At 38.4% G+C, this 21,737-nt stretch overlaps 1 protein-coding gene across 1 annotated transcript in view; it reads right to left on the bottom strand.

Moving 5' to 3' along the window:
• The window catches only part of LOC311071759 (protein phosphatase 1 regulatory subunit 37), a gene marked incomplete at both ends in the record, with an annotated part of 43,727 nt that overhangs the window by 8,775 nt on the left and 13,215 nt on the right, over positions 1–21,737 (bottom strand). The window contains 4 exons of the mRNA XM_084096298.1: positions 17,821–17,987; positions 18,121–18,262; positions 20,978–21,090; positions 21,212–21,367. Of these exons, the coding sequence (XP_083952424.1) occupies positions 17,821–17,987; positions 18,121–18,262; positions 20,978–21,090; positions 21,212–21,367 (578 nt within the window). The remainder of the gene's footprint in view (positions 1–17,820; positions 17,988–18,120; positions 18,263–20,977; positions 21,091–21,211; positions 21,368–21,737) is intronic.

Below are 21,737 nucleotides of genomic sequence, written 5' to 3'. Positions count from 1 at the left end.
GTGTCATTATCCAGCTCAATTCAGTTCAAGTTCAAGTTTTGTCCGTGTCAGTGTAAGGCAAGGCAAGGAAAGGCAAGGCAAGTTTATTTGTATAGCACATTTCATACACAATGGTGTAGTCAAAACTATGATTTTTAGTGTCTTTTAAACCCTAAGTAAGTCGAAGGCGACAGTGGAAAAGAACCCACACTTCATCAGGTGAACTGCATAAAAGTGAAGCCGTGCTGTTGCATTTAAATATAAAAACAGAAATGAAACACTGCCTCTAATTCAAAACACATTTCCCTCAGCTCAACTATGACAATAACATCCAAACATCCAATCATACAAAAGGGGAAGCATTGAAATTCCACATTAGAAGAAAGAGAGAGAATTTAACAAAAGGACCAAGACATAGAAGAGGAGGAAGGTGTGAGGAAAACAGACAGCGTCCTCTCTGCCAGTCTTGCCTGTGCTGATTTTAATGAGTCATTTCGATGCACGCTATGAAAATTAGGTGCCGGTGACGGTACTGCGCCATCTGTAAGGTAGCCGAGCGGTCACAGTAATCCATCTCACGCTCTCTGTTGAGAGCAGAGAGACGGCGGGACAAGGTCACCACAGGTGGAACCGTTAACGCAGTGACAGAACGTGGACTGGAAACCTTTTCCGAGAAGCCGCTTCTCAAAACCTCCAGGAGATTTGTTTTTATTTACCGCGAGGTGACTCTGTTTGATATCAAAGACGAACTTTTCAGGATCATTGTGCATCAATTTAGGGTCTGGGTGACCGGTTAAGATGAGATGTTATGAAAAGCTACAGCTCAAATTCCTTTCAAAGCGCTAAACTAAGCCTCAAATGTATATATGGAGTGTTTTTCAGTTGCTAAGTGGTGTCAAGGATCTTTGAGCAAGCTGTAAATCAAGGGTGCACCTTGGCTATTTACAGCAAATTATACAGCATGAATGATTCAGTGATTAGAAACATTCTGGCATTCATTACTTTCGCAAGGTCTGAAGGACTTAAACACCGCTAGCTCTTCACACTGTACAAATGCCCAAAACCTTGAGAGAGAGAGAGACGGAGTGAATCACAGGAACAAATTTATTTTAAATATGTGCCCGAAGGGGTATTAATAACACTTGATACTTCAGATCATCCTTATTAGAAAGCGCTCAAGTTTTTGTTTGTAAGACGGTTGCTAAGCTTGCTTTTAGACTGGCTGTTGCTTAATGTGGATGTGTCAAAGAAAAAGTCACTTTTACCCGCCTGTGTATGTGCACTCCAAGTGGAAGGTTTTTATTATTTTTCTTTTTTGTACAGATGTGATTAAAAACATGAGGAAGAAGGTAAGACAACAGCGGTAAGAGACGAAACCCTGACTGTCTGCGTAAATGCATACAAATTGCTGCTGATGAGGTCTTTACTGGGACAGTGTTTATCTCGTAATACCTCTAGTTTTAAAACAGCACACTGTCCCCGCTCTTCAGGTGTTCATTTGAATAGACCGAGCTGAATGAGTCTTTCTGTAATTGATCCCTGGGGGACGGGAATGTCTAGGCCCACCGAATCCGCATTTTCCCCAATTACGGATGCCATCGCGCTCCAAAAACAGAATCAGAGCGCACATCACAGACAGAACCCCTGTGCTACTGACACAACCTCACAAACACTAGCTACCTTTACAGGGTCCCTACACAGTGTTCACTTTATATTTTGCTTAATATAAAAAAGTAATGAGTACATTACATGCATTGATGCATTGATTTAATACATCAAATATTAAAGTATTATGTATTTTAATGTATTATTAGTCTTATATATAAATATGAATTATGCTTGTATATATTTCTTACATATAAAAGTACATATGACAAAAAAAGTACCAATGCAGCATTTATTTAATGAAAAATACAGTAATATTGCGAAATATTATTACAATTTAAAATAACTGTATACTATTTTAATATGTAATTTATTCCTGTGAGAGCAAAGCTGAATTTTCAGCATTATTACTCCAGTCTTCAGTAAGTGTCACATGATCCTTCAGAAATCATTCTAATACAGTATGGTGATTTGCTGGTCAAGAAACATTTTTAACTATCATCATCATTAATGTGGAAGTTGTGATTCAGGATTCTTTGATTAAAAGAAAGTTCAAAAGAACATATTTTAAAAAATAATAATAATTTAAAAGTTGTTACTGTCACTTTTGATCAGTTTAATGATTCCTTGCTGAATAAAAATATACATTTCTTTAAAAAAATGACTGACCCCAAACTTTTGAACAAATATTAGGCCTATATATTACTAAAATGATCATATGTTAATAGTATTATACAGTATATAATAATAATATTAAATTAGCATTATAAATTATAATAATATAATAATATATACATTTGAAATTAAGTCTTCAGTCATAATTTAAATTTAAACTTTGTGTGCAATATATGTCAATATTGTCTGCAGTGCCATATGGACTAAACACACACACTCCCTATATTTTGAATTGACTTAATATGGCCAAATACACTGTGAAGACTTCTAAGGACACTATTGTGCCATCTCCATCTGCCAGTGTTTAAATGACAGCTAACTGTGCACTTACTGAATTGATATGTATAGGCTTGCACTGGTTCAACAGGAAAATGGAAAACAGCATGCATGGATTGCTGACTGGAGGTCAGTCAGACAGTGGCAGGACTTCCAGGTATAAATCTAATTCACCTTGCCGTTCCACTGTAGCCACTGAACAGCTCTTCACTGAAGTCAGAACAGAGACGATCTTTCAAAAGTCCCTTCAAAAAAGTTCTTACACAGGTGGAGAAGGTTTTTTTTTCCCTCCAAGACTGAAGCTTTAAAAATAAGACTAGAAGCCCTTGCTGACACTCTTTCCTTTCTTACAAATAAGGAGTCTTGCAAATAGACTCCCAATAAAACAAAAAAAAGCTAAACATATTCAAACAACTGATAGCATATACAAAAAATAAACGACCTGATGTCGTCGGAGCATGTGCAAGGAGTGTTTGGAGGGCATTAATGTCTGTAGGACATGGCAGGGGTACTCGGTTCAGACCCAAAGCTGTGGTGATGGAGTAGTTGTGAGTTAATTACTGATTACCTCTGGGGCCGTTCACCTGTGAGCCCATCATTACCTCACACTCACGCCAAGCAGGTGCCATCCCTGGTTGTCCGCCACGCTTGTCTGCTGTGGCATGATTCCCTGGCCTGGGCCTAAAACTCAAACCAAACACAACTCAAACCTTAACATCTAGCGCTATCCGGCCAGAGGTCAACTTCTCCTTTCTCTCCCCCCCTCTCCATTGAATCTGGAGCTCTTTCTTTGCCCTGGCCTGAAGTCACGGGCAGGGAAACAGCTGGCCAACGCCTGCCCGCTTGGACATGGCAGTTCTAGAGCATCGATAGTGGTGCCCACCACACCAGCTGATCCTCTCCCAGGGTCCCTGTCACGATGATGTCTTCATCGCTAACCGGAGCAGACGCCCGCTCCTGGCAGCAACTGGAGGTGACAACAAATCCAATTATCTCCCCTCCATGGAGCCCAGGCAGCCCATGCCGGTGTGAAAGAGATGAGGACGGGGACAGGCGGTGCCCTGCCCACCTCATCCCACCCCTCCCCCTGATTTTAGTGGCCAAACACACAGACTACTGCCCCGTCACTCCAGTCACAGGGACAAGAGGACAAACAGAGGGCTCCTGTGGTCTACACATACAAAATGCAAAGAAACAGAGATAGATAGATAGATAGATAGACAGATAGACAGATAGACAGACAGACAGACAGACAGACAGATAGACAGACAGACAGACAGACAGACAGACAGACAGACAGACAGACAGACAGACAGACAGACAGACAGACAGACAGACAGACAGATAGATAGATAGATAGATAGATAGATAGACAGATAGATAGACAGATAGATAGATAGATAGATAGATAGATAGATAGATAGATAGATAGATTTCCCTTCGTTTTTGACTCATTGTTTTATCATTGTAACTGCATGAAAAAACAACAAGAACATTCTTTAGACTTTTTGTCTTCTTTTGAACAGAAGTGAGTAAGTCCTACTGGTTGAGAACAACATGAGGAATTTAATTTAATTTAATAATAATTAAAGAATTTCATTTCATTATATTATATTATATTATATTATATTATATTATATTATATTATATTATATTATATTATTTTTAACACAGCATGATAAATTGGTCAACCATAAACCTGTTGTAATCCTGCTGTCATTCATGGCAGCTTGTCATTGACACAAATGTCCCACCACATGGATATATATAATATATATAAAGACATTAGCTAGAAAACTTGATTTGTGATGAGTGTTTTTTGTGACACGCCCTGAGTTCACCTGTATAAACCAATTAAATATCCATATACAAAATGAGCTTTACTGGAAGCATTAGAGGTGTGTTAAATGCATATTAAATAAAAAAATATTGATTGTTTATCAGTGTTTATAGGTCATCTTCACCTCTGATGATTAGCCAGAGAGGGTAAGATAGATGTGAGAAGGAGGGCACTACAATACTTTGACACTAGTATGCAGAGCTAGGGCTGCACAGTACAGTTATGACAAAACTGATTACTTTTTTTGATACTGTAATCATTATTATTAATTTTGATTATCACAATTGCCATTAAAATGCTTTTTTGTTAGGCTGTACATCAGTGAGTAATGGGTATTATTCAGTGATGCAAGTTACATCGTTACACCTGTAGGTGGCAACAAGCGTCCATATTATGAGGCTGTTAACACAACACCATTTTCAACTACTAAAACTACGTTAAACTTTTTATGCGTTTTGGCCGTTCATTTACATGACAACGGCGATTTGGGTGCCTGAAAACGCAAACTTTTGAAAATGGGTTTCAAACTGCAAGTTTTTGAAAACGATCTCCATGTAAACAACAAAAACGCGAATCTCTGAAGACGATGACATCATGCACATGCATATTATGTGTTCAGTCTAGTGTTTCATCGCCATCTAATGGCCTGGCAACAGAATACAGCGTTTTTAGTCGTTTTCGCGGATCCGTGTGAATGGTGATCGTTTTGACAATGGTGTCGTCTGTACGCGGAAAACCGAAAGGAAAAACTTCTCCTTTTTAAGCATATCGTTGTCGTGTAAACGTACACTAGGAGTGAATCATCAACCAATTCGTTCAAAACACTGATCGGTTTAGAAACAAAAAAACACTGATACGAGAAAGAGTTGATCATCCTTAGATGAGTAATTGAATCAATTACTCAACTGATTTACAACACAGATTCATTCCAGAATGAAACACTTTTATGTGTTACTTCGAGACGTATCTGAGATTGTTCTGGCTTAGGCGAGTCATGATTCACTGAAAAAGACTGATTCATTTATGAATTAAACACCATTAATATGTCTTACCTGTAGACATGCAACGGCTGGTCGTGCTTTGGAGAGTTATTAAACCATTCATTCAAATGATTCGTTCTAAAAAACTGATTAATTCATGAACTAAACACAACAGATGCGTTTTGCTTGTAGACTTAAAAAGGCTGGTCGGTGAGTCATGAATCGTTCGAGAATCGAGATTTGTTAAAAAACACTGATCCATTCACTAAATGCCAGTGCTGTGTGTTGCTGTGTTTCGCTGGGGCTCGATTGATACTATTTTCATTTGCGGAGCAAAAATAGACAAAGTGCATAAGTTAGTTACTCAATATTGTAATAAGTTGCTCAATATTAAATGAATGTTTATTATTATACTGTTGTTTAAATGGCAATATCAGCTAGACAACTTGACTTTATACATCACTACAAGACAATAAGACACATTGGGCATGAGGGCAGCATGAAAAACAAAACTGTTAACCTTGTTAACCTTTAATCTCTCATTATTTAGGACTGGTTGTCAATAGTCTATAGACCTAACAATAATTTAAAAGCTTCATTCATGTGCAAAACAAAAAAAGTGTTCAACTCAACCGTTGAAGTTGTAAACAGAAAATAGAAAGAGCGGAGTGCTGCACACCAACAAAGACGTAATAGATAATCCATATTCACATGCAGGCCATGGCACTGCTGTCCTGTTTGTTTGAAAGGGAAAAGAAGATTCTCCTGGCCAAAGCCCTTCTGATAAAGGCAGTGACTCACGGGTTTCATGATATTCAGATGAGCCTTCAATGTGGGTGACTGGTGACACAGGGCGCTTGAGCATGGAGTTGGTGGACATGCCCAGAGGGAGATTCTGAAATTCTGATGGACCAACTCATCCAATGGGCCATTTCTAGTGGAGTAGAGGGAAAAGATAGCATCCAGTCCCATCAAAATATGAGCCAATGTGTTCCAGGCAAAGGCTTCTGAGACAGCTAAACAAAGAACCACTGAAGCAAGGGCTTCTCAAACTTTACTGTACGTTTACCCCACCTGTCTACAGTATATGGACACGTACAGTGGTGACCTTATACATTAGTATAGGGATTCAAACGGATAGTTCACCCTAGAATTCACGTTTTTCTCTCCGACAGAGCTCTAAAAAATTTTATTCGGTTCAGATATGGTGATAAGTTATCTCATTGAGGAAAGACATATGGGTTTGAAACAACAGAATTTTAATTTTTCAGGCCAGTAGTTCTGTTTTATCATTTTCACTGGAACCACCACAAAAGAATGACCAGTTTTTATTTTTACCTGTGTATTTTTATTTTTGCTTAAAAAAAAAGAAGATAAAAAGATATATTTAAAGGAGCCGTATGTAAGATTGTGGCCAAAACTGGTACTGCAATCACTTTTTACAAACAGCCTTGGGGAGTCTTTTCAAAAACATTTTAAAATATCACTAACCTCAATATTAGTGTATATTTATTATTTATATATTTATTATTATTTTACAAAATTACAAAAATGTTAATAAGAAAGCAGCTGTAAATTATGTAGCTATAATGTAACTACATAAATTTATAAACACACCTTTGCTGAAAAACAATGGAATATGATTACTCCTTGGTTTTGAAAAGTTTTTAAAACATTCTTACTGACACTTTAAAGACAATCACAATGCAGTGACTGCAATGTAAACATTTTCAGTGACTTTTCTGTCAACTTACTGTTGAGCTCTCTCTCTCTGTGTGTGTGTGTGTGTGTGTGTGTGTGTGTGTGCGTGCGTGCGTGCGTGCGTGTTTAGAGACCAAAAGTCCAAAAGTTAGAATATTCACTCATTGAAATATTACTAATAAGATTGAGTTTCATGTTCCAAGTCACTTCATATGCATTTGATATCGTCACATGATTTGTGTCCATTTTGTACTGTCGCCACAAACTCTGCCACCACAACCTCAAAAAAGTCCTTTGCATCTCGTCAGTTTGTTTTTCATATGCTCTCACCACAATCCTCAACCCCCACCCCCCCTTTGCACTCTCAAATGGAAAAGAGGATGAAAACAACAACAACAACAACAACAACAACCTCTACTTCCTGTGAAACTGTTGGTCGCACCTCTGACTGCACTGACGGGGGAGAGTAAAGCCATTAAAATGACACGGAGACAGATCATGTGTGACACTTCAAAGGGTCTGGAAAAAGCTGGAAAACTGAGCAGCGCAACCTCCTCATCCACCCTCCGGCGGGGAAGAGAGAAAAAAAAAAAAAAAAACACAAAGCCGACAAGCACGCGCCGCATGGTCAACACAAGCACCCAGAGACTCCCGCGCTCTCCTCTCGGCCTCCCCCCAGACCCAAACACAGACTCGTCCCCCGCGACTACACGTCCAATGATTACACTATTCCCTCTCTCTCGCTCAGAGGAGCTAATTAATGCTTTAATATGCAAATGAGTGCCACAGTAAATTACACAGCTGGCAAATATGCCTGTTTTGCCCCCAAAACTATATCAGGAAATGAGCAAGACTGCGTGTGGATTGTGAATGCAAAGAGACAGAAGGTTTATTTCGAAACCGCGAAGATGATTTCACCTCAAAGTTTGGATGGCGAAAGGGTAAAAGTTTATCTGCAAGATCTGAACAAGTTTTAACAGAGGACGGGATCTTGGACAGCAATAATTAAGGACAGTAGAAAGGTCACTTTGAATGCTACATCAATTAGATGCCGTATTTAATTTAACAAATGAAAACAAGTCTGTGAGGGAAGCAGATATAGTCTGTTTAGTATGTCATACATCTGACAAAATACTCAAAAAACATTATTAAAGGCCGCTAAAGATTAGATGTTTTCACACAATAGTGCAACATACTGTATGCTTCATAACCTCATTTTTGTTCACATCAAATTAAATATAGTCTAGTGAGTACATAGAGTCTAGTTTCTAAGCAGACTGACTTCTACAACAAGATATTGGTGACAACAAGTGCTATTTTCTTCCATGGCAGTGAGAGCAGATGCAAAGAAACAGAGAGATGTGAGAGTGTGATTTGGTTTAGCTTTGATAAACATATGACACTTGACTGCTTTTCTATATACGGCTGTTATTTTCATGCCCTACAACCATGTGAAGTTGATGGGAGAAGATACTGTGAAAGTATCACTAAAATATGGAACAAATTACAATACTCACAAACTCCAATACTCTAATTAAAGAGGCTATATGCAACTTTGTCCCCAAAATAAACGTAACAATAGCCTTTTTATTTGACCATTTATGACTCAAACATCTCCTGATGAGCATACTGACACCTTGTCAGCTCACAGTGGGTGCACCTATAAGCCTGTATCCTATTTTTCCTATTTTCTGTCGGGTCGGATTTTTCGCGCGCTGTCTGCGGATGTGACGTCAAGCGCGTTCATGTTAAACGTTTCAGATCACTCTGCCACCACCGCTAGTCAGCAAACAAACTTAGTTTCTCAAACAATATATGTATTTGACTGTTCTTACCTCTGTAAACATAATGTTGACTTCTTTGCAGCGGATGACTTGTGAAGTGTGCACGTACGAGAGCAAGCAGAAAGGAAGAGCAGTTCCGTTTTTTGGCCACAGGTGTCAGTCGCGAGTTTAAATTTCAGAAAATCGCATGTAGCCTCTTTAAAGTTCAGGCCACAAATAACTTTAAATGTTTTTGTTTTTTTTTGCAGGCACTGAATCTGGAAGGCAATGGAGAGGTAAAAGCAGAAATAAATATGGAGCTGTGAAGCAGAGGTAGTACTTGCAACGCATAGAAGCTTTGAGTGTTATTCAAAAAAAGACATAGGATCAGAAGAAAACAATGATGAGACAAGCATTTGTTTGTTGTCCCATGACTCTTAGGCCCTGTTTACACCTGGTAGTAAGATGCGTTTTTGTCAATTGGATCACAAGTAGACGAGGGAGACACATTCCCATTTACAACTGGTGTTTTAATCCATCTCCTTTTGTCCACTTTCAACCACTTCTGTCCAGATTTCTTTGAGGGGAGTGTCTATGGGCAGGTAAACGTATGTTTTTTTCTAGGTCTTTTGATCTACTGGACAAAATAAGCTTTTACAGTATGACCGCAGCCGGAGACAACAGAAAAACATTCGGAGAGCAGCAGCTTTCGTTTCTGCTCTGACAGCCGCAAGACCCAGACGAACGCTGTGAGACCGTGTTAGAAATCAGGAATGGTGAGAGTACATTGTGCTTGGTAAGTTTTTTGTCTTCAAACCAAACTTGGGTCTTCAGCCGACAAAGTTTAAATCCCGTCTGGCTAGAGCGCTTCCCAAAATGTTTACGCATTAGGTCAGTAGGTGGAGAGTAGGTGGTCTTTTATGGCGCATTCGACCACATGAGCGTTTACACTACGAATGCAATCCGGTCAAATGCGTTTTTCCGACTACCTCTGGAAGTGGTCGAAAGTGGACAAGCTCAAACCAGACTCCGTTTACACCTGTATTTAGCGTCGTCCACTTGTGATCCAATCAACCAAAACGCATCTTAATACCAGGTGAAATCAGGGTCTTAGAGGCACAAATCCTAGATTTAGATAAGTTTTATGCAAATAAAACATCTGTTTCGCCCCATACATTGATGATTTTGCTTAAAGGGTTAGTTCACCCAAAAATGAAAATTCTGTCAGTAATTACTCACCCTCATGTTGTTCCAACCCCGTAAGACCCCAAAAATAACGACTTTATTCCACTATTCATTTCCTTCTCTCTGGGCCTCGAGTTTTTTCACGTAGTGTTTTAGCGCAGCGCGTCTGTGTTGTACGTCACACATCACACACATGACCAGCGTCGGCCAATAGTGAGCCTACGTGGTGACGTGCAACACAGACGCGCTGCGCTAAAACACTACGTGAAAAAACTCGAGGCCCAGAGAGAAGGAAATAAATAGTGGAATAAAGTCGTTATTTTTGGTTTTTTTTGCGAACAAAAAGTATTCTCGTCGCTTGATATACTTAAGATTGAGCCACTGTAGTCACTTGGACTATATTAACGATGTCTTTAATGCATTTTCTGGGCCAGCAAGTTATAACGTCTGTAGAAGCCTATGGAGGAGTGAGCCAGCTCTCAGATTTAATCAAAAATATCTTAATTTGTGTTCCGAAGATGAACGAAGGTCTTACGGGGTTGGAACAACATGAGGGTGAGTAATTACTGACAGAATTTTCATTTTTGGTTGAACTAACCCTTTAATTGGATTCAACAATTAAAATCATAGAACATAATTCTGACAAACTGTTGAACTGATATTAAATTAACTGCAGTAACTATTTTAATTATGAATCGTTTTCATTATTAACCTTAATTACAAAAAATGACATCTTGCATTCAACCATATTTCCACATGAACAGAATGAAAAGGAATTAACAATACAGTTATAGTAGTATATATTCAGGCTATTTCTGCAGCTTATCATTATTGTAAAATTAAATGCTTTTCTTTCATTTATAGAAATGGCTACATTAAAAATTACTTTTGTCCCAAATGAGCATTTTTAATTATGAAATTATTTGGTACACAATGTAACTTTGGCCCTCTAGTGGTATAAAAAAAAACTGTATACATTTTACAGAAGAACATTGTTTTGGTTGTGCTTCGGCTCTGCGTGACTACGCAGATGAATATGGTTTAAAAAAAAAAAAGAGATGAGATTATCCTACTAAGATATATAACCAGTTTAGATGGAAATGATCTTAAGCTGACTAGCTAAAGACGTTACTGTAGCTATACCCATTACACAGTACTTCTGTAAGCAATAAGGTACGAGAGGCTGTGCTGTCTCATGAATAAGTCACGACTGAAGGGCCAACCCCACAGCCTCTTGTTCCTTATTGCTTTTATAAAACGGTTACCACACAATACAAATATTAAAGCCAAGAAATACTTTCATGAAGTAAAATCACTAAAAGCCATTAAAAAGACTATAAAAAATAGTCCCTGACGGTGAACAGCAGCAGAAGTTACATTATTATGCCATTAGATGGCGGCAAAGACTGTTTTTATGAGCGAGTCACTCAGTAGCGAAGACTTTTATATTGAAAGGACTGAAACTTGTTGTGAATACGGTATCAAGACACAACTGAACTAACAAATGCTTTGACTCCCCCTTTCATGTAAAGCGCTTTGAGTACCTAGAAAAGTGCTATATAAATGTAACAAATTATTAATTATTATTATTACTAGCGCTGTCAGGCACAGGAAAACCCCATAACAGTTCAAAAGACAAGATATCGCAGCAGACATTCAAACAGATTTTTTTATTACGAACATAGACCTGACCATGACCTGAAGGAAAATGCTAAATCTGAATGCAGGTAATACACTCGGTCACTCGATCTCTCTCTCACAATACTCTTCTACATAATACAGAAAGCTTCAATGAACAATATTAATGGAGAACAAACATATGTTTTCATTGCTAGGAGTGGTTGCTAAGGGTGTTGTGCAGTGATACACAGAACTGTTGGGAGAAGCGGTCATAGCCGTGTTTTATCGTGAATAAAACACAGCTATTGACCAATCAGAATCAAAGACTGGAACCAACTGTTTTATAATTGAAATAGAAAATAACCATCATTTTAAGTGTTTCAGGCTTTACTTTGTGGGAAACTTCAAAAGAAAATGTAGCAATTAGCAATTTAGCGCCAAAGGTTGTAGCCATGTAAATACTGTATTCACAAAAGTTCAAAAATTGAGCTGCAATGCCACGTGTGTGTGTGTGTGTGTGTGTGTGTGTGTGTGTGTCTCATCATAAGCAGCTCATCAGAGGTCCCATGAGCAGGACCTGCTCTCTGTCTGCTCACTCACTCAACTCCAGCCATCATAGAGTCAGACACCATGACCGACCACAAACACTAACCAACTCTTAGTTCCACTTGGAGTCTGTCCCACAAGACCACCTGCCCCTCTACAGCCATACCTGCATCTCTAATGATCCTTAATGAGAGACATCGCATCAACCTGAGTCTGCCATGCACAACAACAGTGACATTAGGCAAACAGAAAAGAAAATAATATGATGTCATTGTTGTACATCATTGTCTTAAAGAGACAGTTTACCCCAAAATTACCCCAACAACAACGATGTTGTTTTGGACCATATTGACTTTCATTGTATATACAAAATTTCATTGTACAAAAACAGTTCTTCAAGATATCTTCTTTTGTGTTCCATAAGGTTTAGTAAATGATGACAGAATTTTCATTTTTGAGTAAACTGTAGCTTTAAAGGGGTCATCGGATGCCCATTTTCCACAAGTTGGTATGATTCTTTGATGACTCTTATGAGTCTTCATGTAAAGTTTGTAACATACTTTGGTTAAAATTTCTCAATGGTTGTGTAAAACAACACCCTTTTTATCTCCTCAAAAACAGCTCTGTTCACAGCGACATGTCTCTTTAAATGATAATGAGCAACTGCTCACCCCACCCCTCTCTTCCATGGGGGGTGTCGACACAAGACACATGTAGACACGCTGCCTTGGCGGTCAGTATACAAATGGCTGAGGGCGGAAATATGCTAATACGGGACAGTCCGTCAGTGGTCGTGGGCGGAGCCTGAACAATATGACATCATATTGCTCAGAAAATCCAAACGGCCTGATTATTGAGAGTGTTTAGGCTTTTTGACGATAAAAAATAAAGGAGTGAATTAATTTTTTTTAATTCTTTCCACACACTGGAAAGACACATTTATATGCAAACACCATAAAAAAAGTGAATTTTGCATCCGATGACCCCTTTTTTCCTCTTAAAATTCCTTATGGACATAAATAGATAATTTTTGGCATTTAATAAGAGTATACAGCTCAGGTCTTGTAATAATTTGATGAGAAATCTTGTTACTTCTTACAAAGTTCATGAATGTGTAAAGTATGACCTTAACTAAGATAAATAACTATACGCACCTTGATAAAGAGATGGATAACATGGTCCCATCTTTCTGAATTGCCTAACAATAAATATTTTAGATCAGCAAATAATCAAAAATTAACACCAAATAGGCCAATGATCAAATGGATCTGAGCTTCAACCGACATGCCAAATCAGATGTTGTAAACAAAGACCCAAGGACCTACATTCCCTCCCTACCACCTTCCTCTCGTTTAAATATGCGCATGTAAAATTGTGCCACACACACACGCACACACTTTTCTTTTGAAGAATGAAATTTTCGCTTTTCTCAGTCCCAGGGAATTTTACGAAACTGAATCAGAACACTTGATCTGACCACCCACTGATTTCTGATGGAAAGATTTGCTTTTTAATACAATCGTCAGTCGTTCTGCCACGTTGTGCCTGGCCCAGACAAATCTCAGCAGTGTGTCTTCTTGTACTGCCACAGTGAAATGTCTCATTCTCCATCGGTTAAATACCACCCTGCTGTAATCTATCATGGTGGAAATGTTAATAACATTGTCCTCTGTTTCAGCTGAGCTTAAATATGACACATTTATACACATTTAAGACAGATGGCATGTTTTCGGGCCGTTTATCGATGAAAATAGATTTCGAGGTGTAACTGATTGACAAGGTAAAAACATCAGAATCCAAACTAATGACTGATATAAAAAATAAATCAAGTTCAGTTTCAAGCTTTGGAATCTGTTTTAAAGAGAGCATTCTGTCCTTTCATGATTTTAATTAACGCTTTAATATGCAAATAAGATAGAGGAGATAAAATCATGACAAACAGATGGCAAGTTAACTTTTCTGTTCTGGCATGTTCTTAAGTTGCAATAACATTTTTTCAGGGCTTTTGCAACGATGTGTGAAGCAGCAGCTCTAAGTGATCAGCAACAACTTGTATCTTTGCCTAACTTGGACGGTAACTTTTCAGTTGAACTTCATTGATACAGAAACACGCAATGGCAAAAATTTGAATATTTGAGTTTGCTTATACATCTTTACAGTATTAATTGTGAATGTAAAATCCACAATATGCCCCAAAGTCAATGGATTTTCATCCTTGGGCTGGGTAGCCACCAATTTTTTTGGATGGGTAAAGAAAGTACAGAAAATTAAGTTTGACTTTTGTGTTTTGGTCATCAATAGATCATACAAAAGTATACAAAATTAACTGCCAATACTCGTTTACAGCCCTAAACTACACAATGTTCCTTTGTGACCAGTGAACCAATTAATAATTTCATCATTTTATATATATATATATATATATATATATATATATATATATATATATATATATATATATACACATACACAGTATATATATATATATATATATATATATATATATACAGTGAGGAAAATAAGTATTTGAACACCCTGCTATTTTGCAAGTTCTGCCACTTAGAAATCATGGAGGGGTCTGAAATTGTCATCGTAGGTGCATGTCCACTGTGAGAGACATAATCTAAAAAAAAAAATCCAGAAATCACAATGTATGATTTTTTACCTATTTATTTGTATGATACAGCTGCAAATAAGTATTTGAACACCTGATAAAATCAATGTTAATATTTGGTACAGTAGCCTTTGTTTGCAATTACAGAGGTCAAACGTTTCCTGTAGTTTTTCACCAGGTTTGCACACACTGCAGGAGGGATTTTGGCCCACTCCTCCACACAGATCTTCTCTAGATCAGTCAGGTTTCTGGGCTGTCGCTGAGAAACACGGAGTTTGAGCTCCCTCCAAAGATTCTCTATTGGGTTTAGGTCTGGAGACTGGCTAGGCCACGCCAGAACCTTGATATGCTTCTTACAGAGCCACTCCTTGGTTATCCTGGCTGTGTGCTTCGGGTCATTGTCATGTTGGAAGACCCAGCCTCGACCCATCTTCAATGCTCTAACTGAGGGAAGGAGGTTGTTCCCCAAAATCTTGCAATACATGGCCCCGGTCATCCTCTCCTTAATACAGTGCAGTCGCCCTGTCCCATGTGCAGAAAAACACCCCCAAAGCATGATGCTACCACCCCCATGCTTCACAGTAGGGATGGTGTTCTTGGGATGGTACTCATCATTCTTCTTCCTCCAAACACGTTTAGTGGAATTATGACCAAAAAGTTATATTTTGGTCTCATCTGACCACATGACTTTCTCCCATGACTCCTCTGGATCATCCAAATGGTCATTGGCAAACTTAAGATGTGCCTTGACATGTGCTGGTTTAAGCAGGGGAACCTTCCGTGCCATGCATGATTTCAAACCATGACGTCTTAGTGTATTACCAACAGTAACCTTGGAAACGGTGGTCCCAGCTCTTTTCAGGTCATTGACCAGCTCCTCCCGTGTAGTTCTGGGCTGATTTCTCACCTTTCTTAGGATCATTGAGACCCCACGAGGTGAGATCTTGCATGGAGCCCCAGTCCGAGGGAGATTGACAGTCATGTTTAGCTTCTTCCATTTTCTAATGATTGCTCCAACAGTGGACCTTTTTTCACCAAGCTGCTTGGCAATTTCCCCGTAGCCCTTTCCAGCCTTGTGGAGGTGTACAATTTTGTCTCTAGTGTCTTTGGACAGCTCTTTGGTCTTGGCCATGTTAGTAGTTGGATTCTTACTGATTGTATGGGGTGGACAGGTGTCTTTATGCAGCTAACGACCTCAAACAGGTGCATCTAATTTAGGATAATAAATGGAGTGGAGGTGGACATTTTAAAGGCAGACTAACAGGTCTTTGAGGGTCAGAATTCTAGCTGATAGACAGGAGTTCAAATACTTATTTGCAGCTGTATCATACAAATAAATAGTTCAAAAATCATATATTGTGATTTCTGGATTTTTTTTTTTAGATTGTCTCTCACAGTGGACATGCACCTACGATGACAATTTCAGACCCCTCCATGATTTCCAAGTGGGAGAACTTGCAAAATAGCAGGGTGTTCAAATACTTATTTTCCTCACTGTATATATATATATATATATATATATATATATATATATATATATATATATATATATATACACACACTCACCTAAAGGATTATTAGGAACACCATACTAATACTGTGTTTGACCCCCTTTCGCCTTCAGAACTGCCTTAATTCTACGTGGCATTGATTCAACAAGGTGCTGAAAGCATTCTTTAGAAATGTTGGCCCATATTGATAGGATAGCATCTTGCAGTTGATGGAGATTTGTGGGATGCACATCCAGGGCACGAAGCTCCCGTTCCACCACATCCCAAAGATGCTCTATTGGGTTGAGATCTGGTGACTGTGGGGGACATTTTAGTACAGTGAACTCATTGTCATGTTCAAGAAACCAATTTGAAATGATTTGAGCTTTGTGACATGGTGCATTATCCTGCTGGAAGTAGCCATCAGAGGATGGGTACATGGTGGTCATAAAGGGATGGACATGGTCAGAAACAATGCTCAGGTAGGCCGTGACATTTAAACGATGCCCAATTGGCACTAAGGGGCCTAAAGTGTGCCAAGAAAACATCCCCCACACCATTACACCACCACCACCAGCCTGCACAGTGGTAACAAGGCATGATGGATCCATGTTCTCATTCTGTTTACGCCAAATTCTGACTCGCCATCTGAATGTCTCAACAGAAATCGAGACTCATCAGACCAGGCAACATTTTTCCAGTCTTCAACTGTCCAATTTTGGTGAGCTCGTGCAAATTGTAGCCTCTTTTTCCTATTTGTAGTGGAGATGAGTGGTACCCGGTGGGGTCTTCTGCTGTTGTAGCCCATCCGCCTCAAGGTTGTGCGTGTTGTGGCTTCACAAATGCTTTGCTGCATACCTCGGTTGTAACGAGTGGTTATTTCAGTCAAAGTTGCTCTTCTATCAGCTTGAATCAGTCGGCCCATTCTCCTCTGACCTCTAGCTTCAACAAGGCATTTTCGCCCACAGGACTGCCGCATACTGGATGTTTTTCCCTTTTCACACCATTCTTTGTAAACCCTAGAAATGGTTGTGCGTGAAAATCCCAGTAACTGAGCAGATTGTGAAATACTCAGACCGGCCCGTCTGGCACCAACAACCATGCCACGCTCAAAATTGCTTAAATCACCTTTCTTTCCCATTCTGACATTCAGTTTGGAGTTCAGGAGATTGTCTTGACCAGGACCACACCCCTAAATGCATTGAAGCAACTGCCATGTGATTGGTTGATTAGATAATTGCATTAATGAGAAATTGAACAGGTGTTCCTAATAATCCTTTAGGTGAGTGTATATATATATATATATATATGAATATATGAACAATCATGAATATATATATATATATATATATATATATATATATATATATATATATATATATATATATATATATATATATATATATACTTGTTACACAAGTTTTTTTTTCATGATACTCCAGTCCTAAAATCTACAATTTCAAAAAGTCTCTGTTATTTCAATTCGGATCCAAGAACCATCTGTATTCAAAATTACTTTTCTACACACTGAGATTAGACATCTCACCTTTTCCTCTTTCACGTGTTGGTCCAGATCCAGTCTGATGAGTGAACGGTTGATCTTTAAGGCCAATGAGAGAGCCATGAGGCCCCCAGCAAGCACCTGGTTCTGCCGTACGTCCAAACGCTGGATCTGTCGACTTTCTGCAAGGATCTCAGCCAAAGTCACAGCACCTGGCACCATGGGTAGAAAATGCAGGCTTAGTTATAAGGTGAAACAGAAATAAACTCCAGAAAAAAGGAAATCTATAAAGAGAGGATGTGCCAAAGAGGTAGAAATTTAGAAAAGCAATATTATGAACCCTACCCTCGCATGTTATTCCTGTGGCAGCTAGGCCAAGTTGCAATAAAGAGCGATTGATCATGAGGGACTCCTTTAGCGTGTGAATGCCTCTGTTCTCAAGGTTGTTTTTGCCAAGGTTTAATGTTTCGAGGGTTTTTAAGTGGGGCTGAAAAAAAAAAAAAGAAAAAAGGATGTTTAAGAAAACTGATGAGCTTGTTTTTAAATCACTTTTTAGAATTCAAAAGTGTCCTTTTTTCTGTGCATTTGAATCCAATTATGGATGGTGAATTTGTGTCACTTTGAGAGCTTTAAGTGTCGCACACCGTGCCGTGGCAATAGATTGACTCTCAAGAGCATATTAGCCGCGTCATTTATGAAGCACGATTAGCAGCCATATAAAGCAGGAGATAGCGGAGCACATGAGGGAAAAGCCATGTTGCATAACAGAACGTACACCATGCCAGCTCGCTACACTCATTATGCTCACTTAGTCTCCTGCTTTAAATGAAAAACCACAGACAGCTAAAAAAAACAAGCTCAGAGATCAACTGACAGTTCATTTGCGTCACTGTTACAACACTCAAGCATGTAAACACCCACACATCGACATATACAGTATATGTATAAAGACACAACCAACAAGCCCAATCAAACATTAAGAGAAAGAAAAACAAAACTAAAGAAAATGACATTTCAAATGCAAAACCCTTAAGAATTCAAAATAATCTTTGTCAAGAATTGGTTTTATGTTATTGGGTATATTTTTTTACCCGTAAATACAATACAACTTTACGGGATAGTTCACCCAGAAACGAAAATTCTGCCATCATTTGCTATTCTTCTGTGAAAGATAAAGGAAGATATTTTGAGAAATGTTTCAGCGGTTTATTTCCATTGCAGTGGAAGTCAATGGGCTTCAAAACTGTTTGGTTACCAACATTCTTCAAAATATCTTATTTTGTGTTGCGCAGAAAAAATAAAGTCATTCAGGTTTAGAAAGACATGAAAACTAATTTTTTGGGAGAACAATATAATATAATAAATATAAATATAAATATACAATATTATTAAAATCAAAGGAACAAAAGCAATAATAGAAATAATAAAAAAATAATGGATGTTTAAAAAAGCAAACTATATAAACATGTATTAATTATTACATTAATTAATAAACATTTAGTTATTTAAAGTCCAATTAACTATACTACAAATATAGCAAATTATTGTTAACATAATAAACGTTTCAAGTTAACTGAAGTAGCGTCATTCTAACAGCCTATGGTTGACAACTTCAGTCATCCGATTTCCAATTGGTCAGACAAGGATCCGCTGTAAAATGTGGATAACATTGTGATTTAATTATGTTCCGCTGACATCAGAGAGTTCTGTGTCTGCCCAAATAACCCATTTATTCGCTCTCTCTCTTCTTCTGCCTTTAAAGAAACCCCAGGGGAAAAAAAGAAAGAAAGGTTAATAACAACCCTTCCTGTGTCATATTCGACACGACCAGCCATCGGACTAATTATATTCATTATGGCCGCATGGATGTCTACTTATCCTTCTTAATGACAGACCACATGAAAAAGCCCTCTAAACACATATCTATTATTTAATCAAACTGTTCCCAATTGGTACAGGCAAAATGGAATGAGCAGGCTTTATTTTTGGCCTGAATGAATTCTCTGTGAACACGCCAAAGGCCGAGAGAAGAGAAAGCAGGCCTTTAATTTGTAGCTTTTGATTTAAATCGCCATTCAGATGACAGAAAGGTACAGTTTATTCTGACAATCAGAGCTGCTGAAGAGGAATAGATATTATTAAGGATTAGAGATGAGCTTTCCAGTGAGGATGAGACAAGCCATTTCCTTTTGTTCTCTTCTCTTTTCTCTCTGTGTGTCAAACTCCGCCATAGTAGACCTCACAAAAAAAAGAAAGAAGATATATCCAGTAGCTGTCGTGTTTGGGTACTTCCTCTCCAAAGCCCAGCAGAGGCCACATGCAGTGTCACTGTTCGTCTCGGATAAAAAGCCACACTCGGATAAAACAGGAATGAATAAATAGCTGAAAAACGTACTGAGTGAAAATCATTGTATTTAGTATTATGTGCAACCTGCAGTTTATTCTATATAGACCCACTCAAAAAATGAAACTTCCCTGGAACACGAAAGGTGAATTCTTAGGTGAACATCCCACTCTTTTCCATGTAATGAAAGTAAATCAGGAATAGGGCTGTCGAGATTTCCAAAGCCACATGATAGCTTTTTGTAAGGAACAGATTGAAATTTAATCATTAAACAGTGAAAATCTTGACATTCGTTCATGAGAACGACGTAAAATCGTTGTTTTAAGTCAGATCTTTTCAATGATTCGACTGATCCAGTTCACTGGCTCAGTGATCCGCTACACAAAATTATCAGGGAATAAAAATTTCAGTTTGTAAGTCACAAATAGCTAATGTATGGCTTCAAATGACAACAAAACACAAGTAAAAAAACTATATTTTTAAGCTATTATGGTGCTTTTGCATCTTTTTTTAATCTTGACACTTCCAGTCCCCATTCATACTACTTAAATAGAAAAGAGTGGATTTTAGATTTCTTCCAAATTTCTCTTTTTCTGTTCCATACAGGTCTGGAATGACAAGGGAGGGTGTAAATGATGACAGAACTTTCATTCTTTGGGAACCTTTTTTCTTTAAATAAAACTGTGAAAAGCATTTGTGAAAACATTTCAGCAAATTACTGATGCACAATCTACCAGATGTGTTACTTATTTTTTACTTCCTCTGCTTTTCTTAATCACACTTCGTAAGTCTAGAAGTGCTGTTGGAATGATTAAAATTGCACATATCTCTATTATCTTGCCCGAGAGAAAATCTCACCAGAACATTCTGTAGATGGCTCATGCCACGATGAGTGATGTGATTGTTACTCAGTATCAGCGTTCTCAAACCAGTCTTCTGAAAGCTCAAAGCATCACAAATCTCCTCCAAACCTGTGGAACAAAAATAAATGACTAGACAAGAGCTGAAACCAATTGTATAGTTTAACCACAACATTTTTTTCAACCGTGCTATTGGAAGTGCACAATACAGCCTCAAACTAAATGTGTGTACCTGAGTCAGATGTGGTATTGTTGCTTAGGTCCAAGGCTCTAAGAGTGTTGTTGTATTTAAGGAGGTCTGCAAGTTGCATGGAGTCCTGGTAGCCGTTGAGCTTGTTTTCAGAGAGGTAAAGCTCCTGCAAAGCGATGTTCCTTTTCAGAGCACCGACTAGGGCAAGAATTGAGGAGAAAAATCTTCAATAAGCATGGTGCTTTGTCCTTCTCTGAGATATGTGTGCCAAAGAACTCAGTGTGCCACAGTGCAACAACAAAAGATGTCATGTAAGACAATCTGGAAGAAAAAAGAAGAACGCATTTCTGAGAATGCCCACAGCGGTTCATCCAAATGACAACAAAGGCTTATTGAAAACTTTGAGGTTGTATAGGACTAACTCCATTATCATTTTTATTTACGTCGCTGTGATTATCACGGCCATCATTTTAATCGTCAACATCATTACATGTCCCTTTTAGGGCCAGAGAAGCTTTCATGGGCTTTTTGTCTGTGGCCTCACAGAGCTGTCTGTCCAAATCAATGC

The sequence above is a fragment of the Abramis brama genome (assembly GCF_963993115.1).
Source record: "Abramis brama genome assembly, chromosome: 21".
Classification (NCBI taxonomy): Eukaryota; Metazoa; Chordata; class Actinopteri; order Cypriniformes; family Leuciscidae; genus Abramis; species Abramis brama.
The sequence above is the reverse complement of the archived record's forward strand: the minus strand, read 5'-3'. Positions and strand labels throughout refer to the sequence as shown.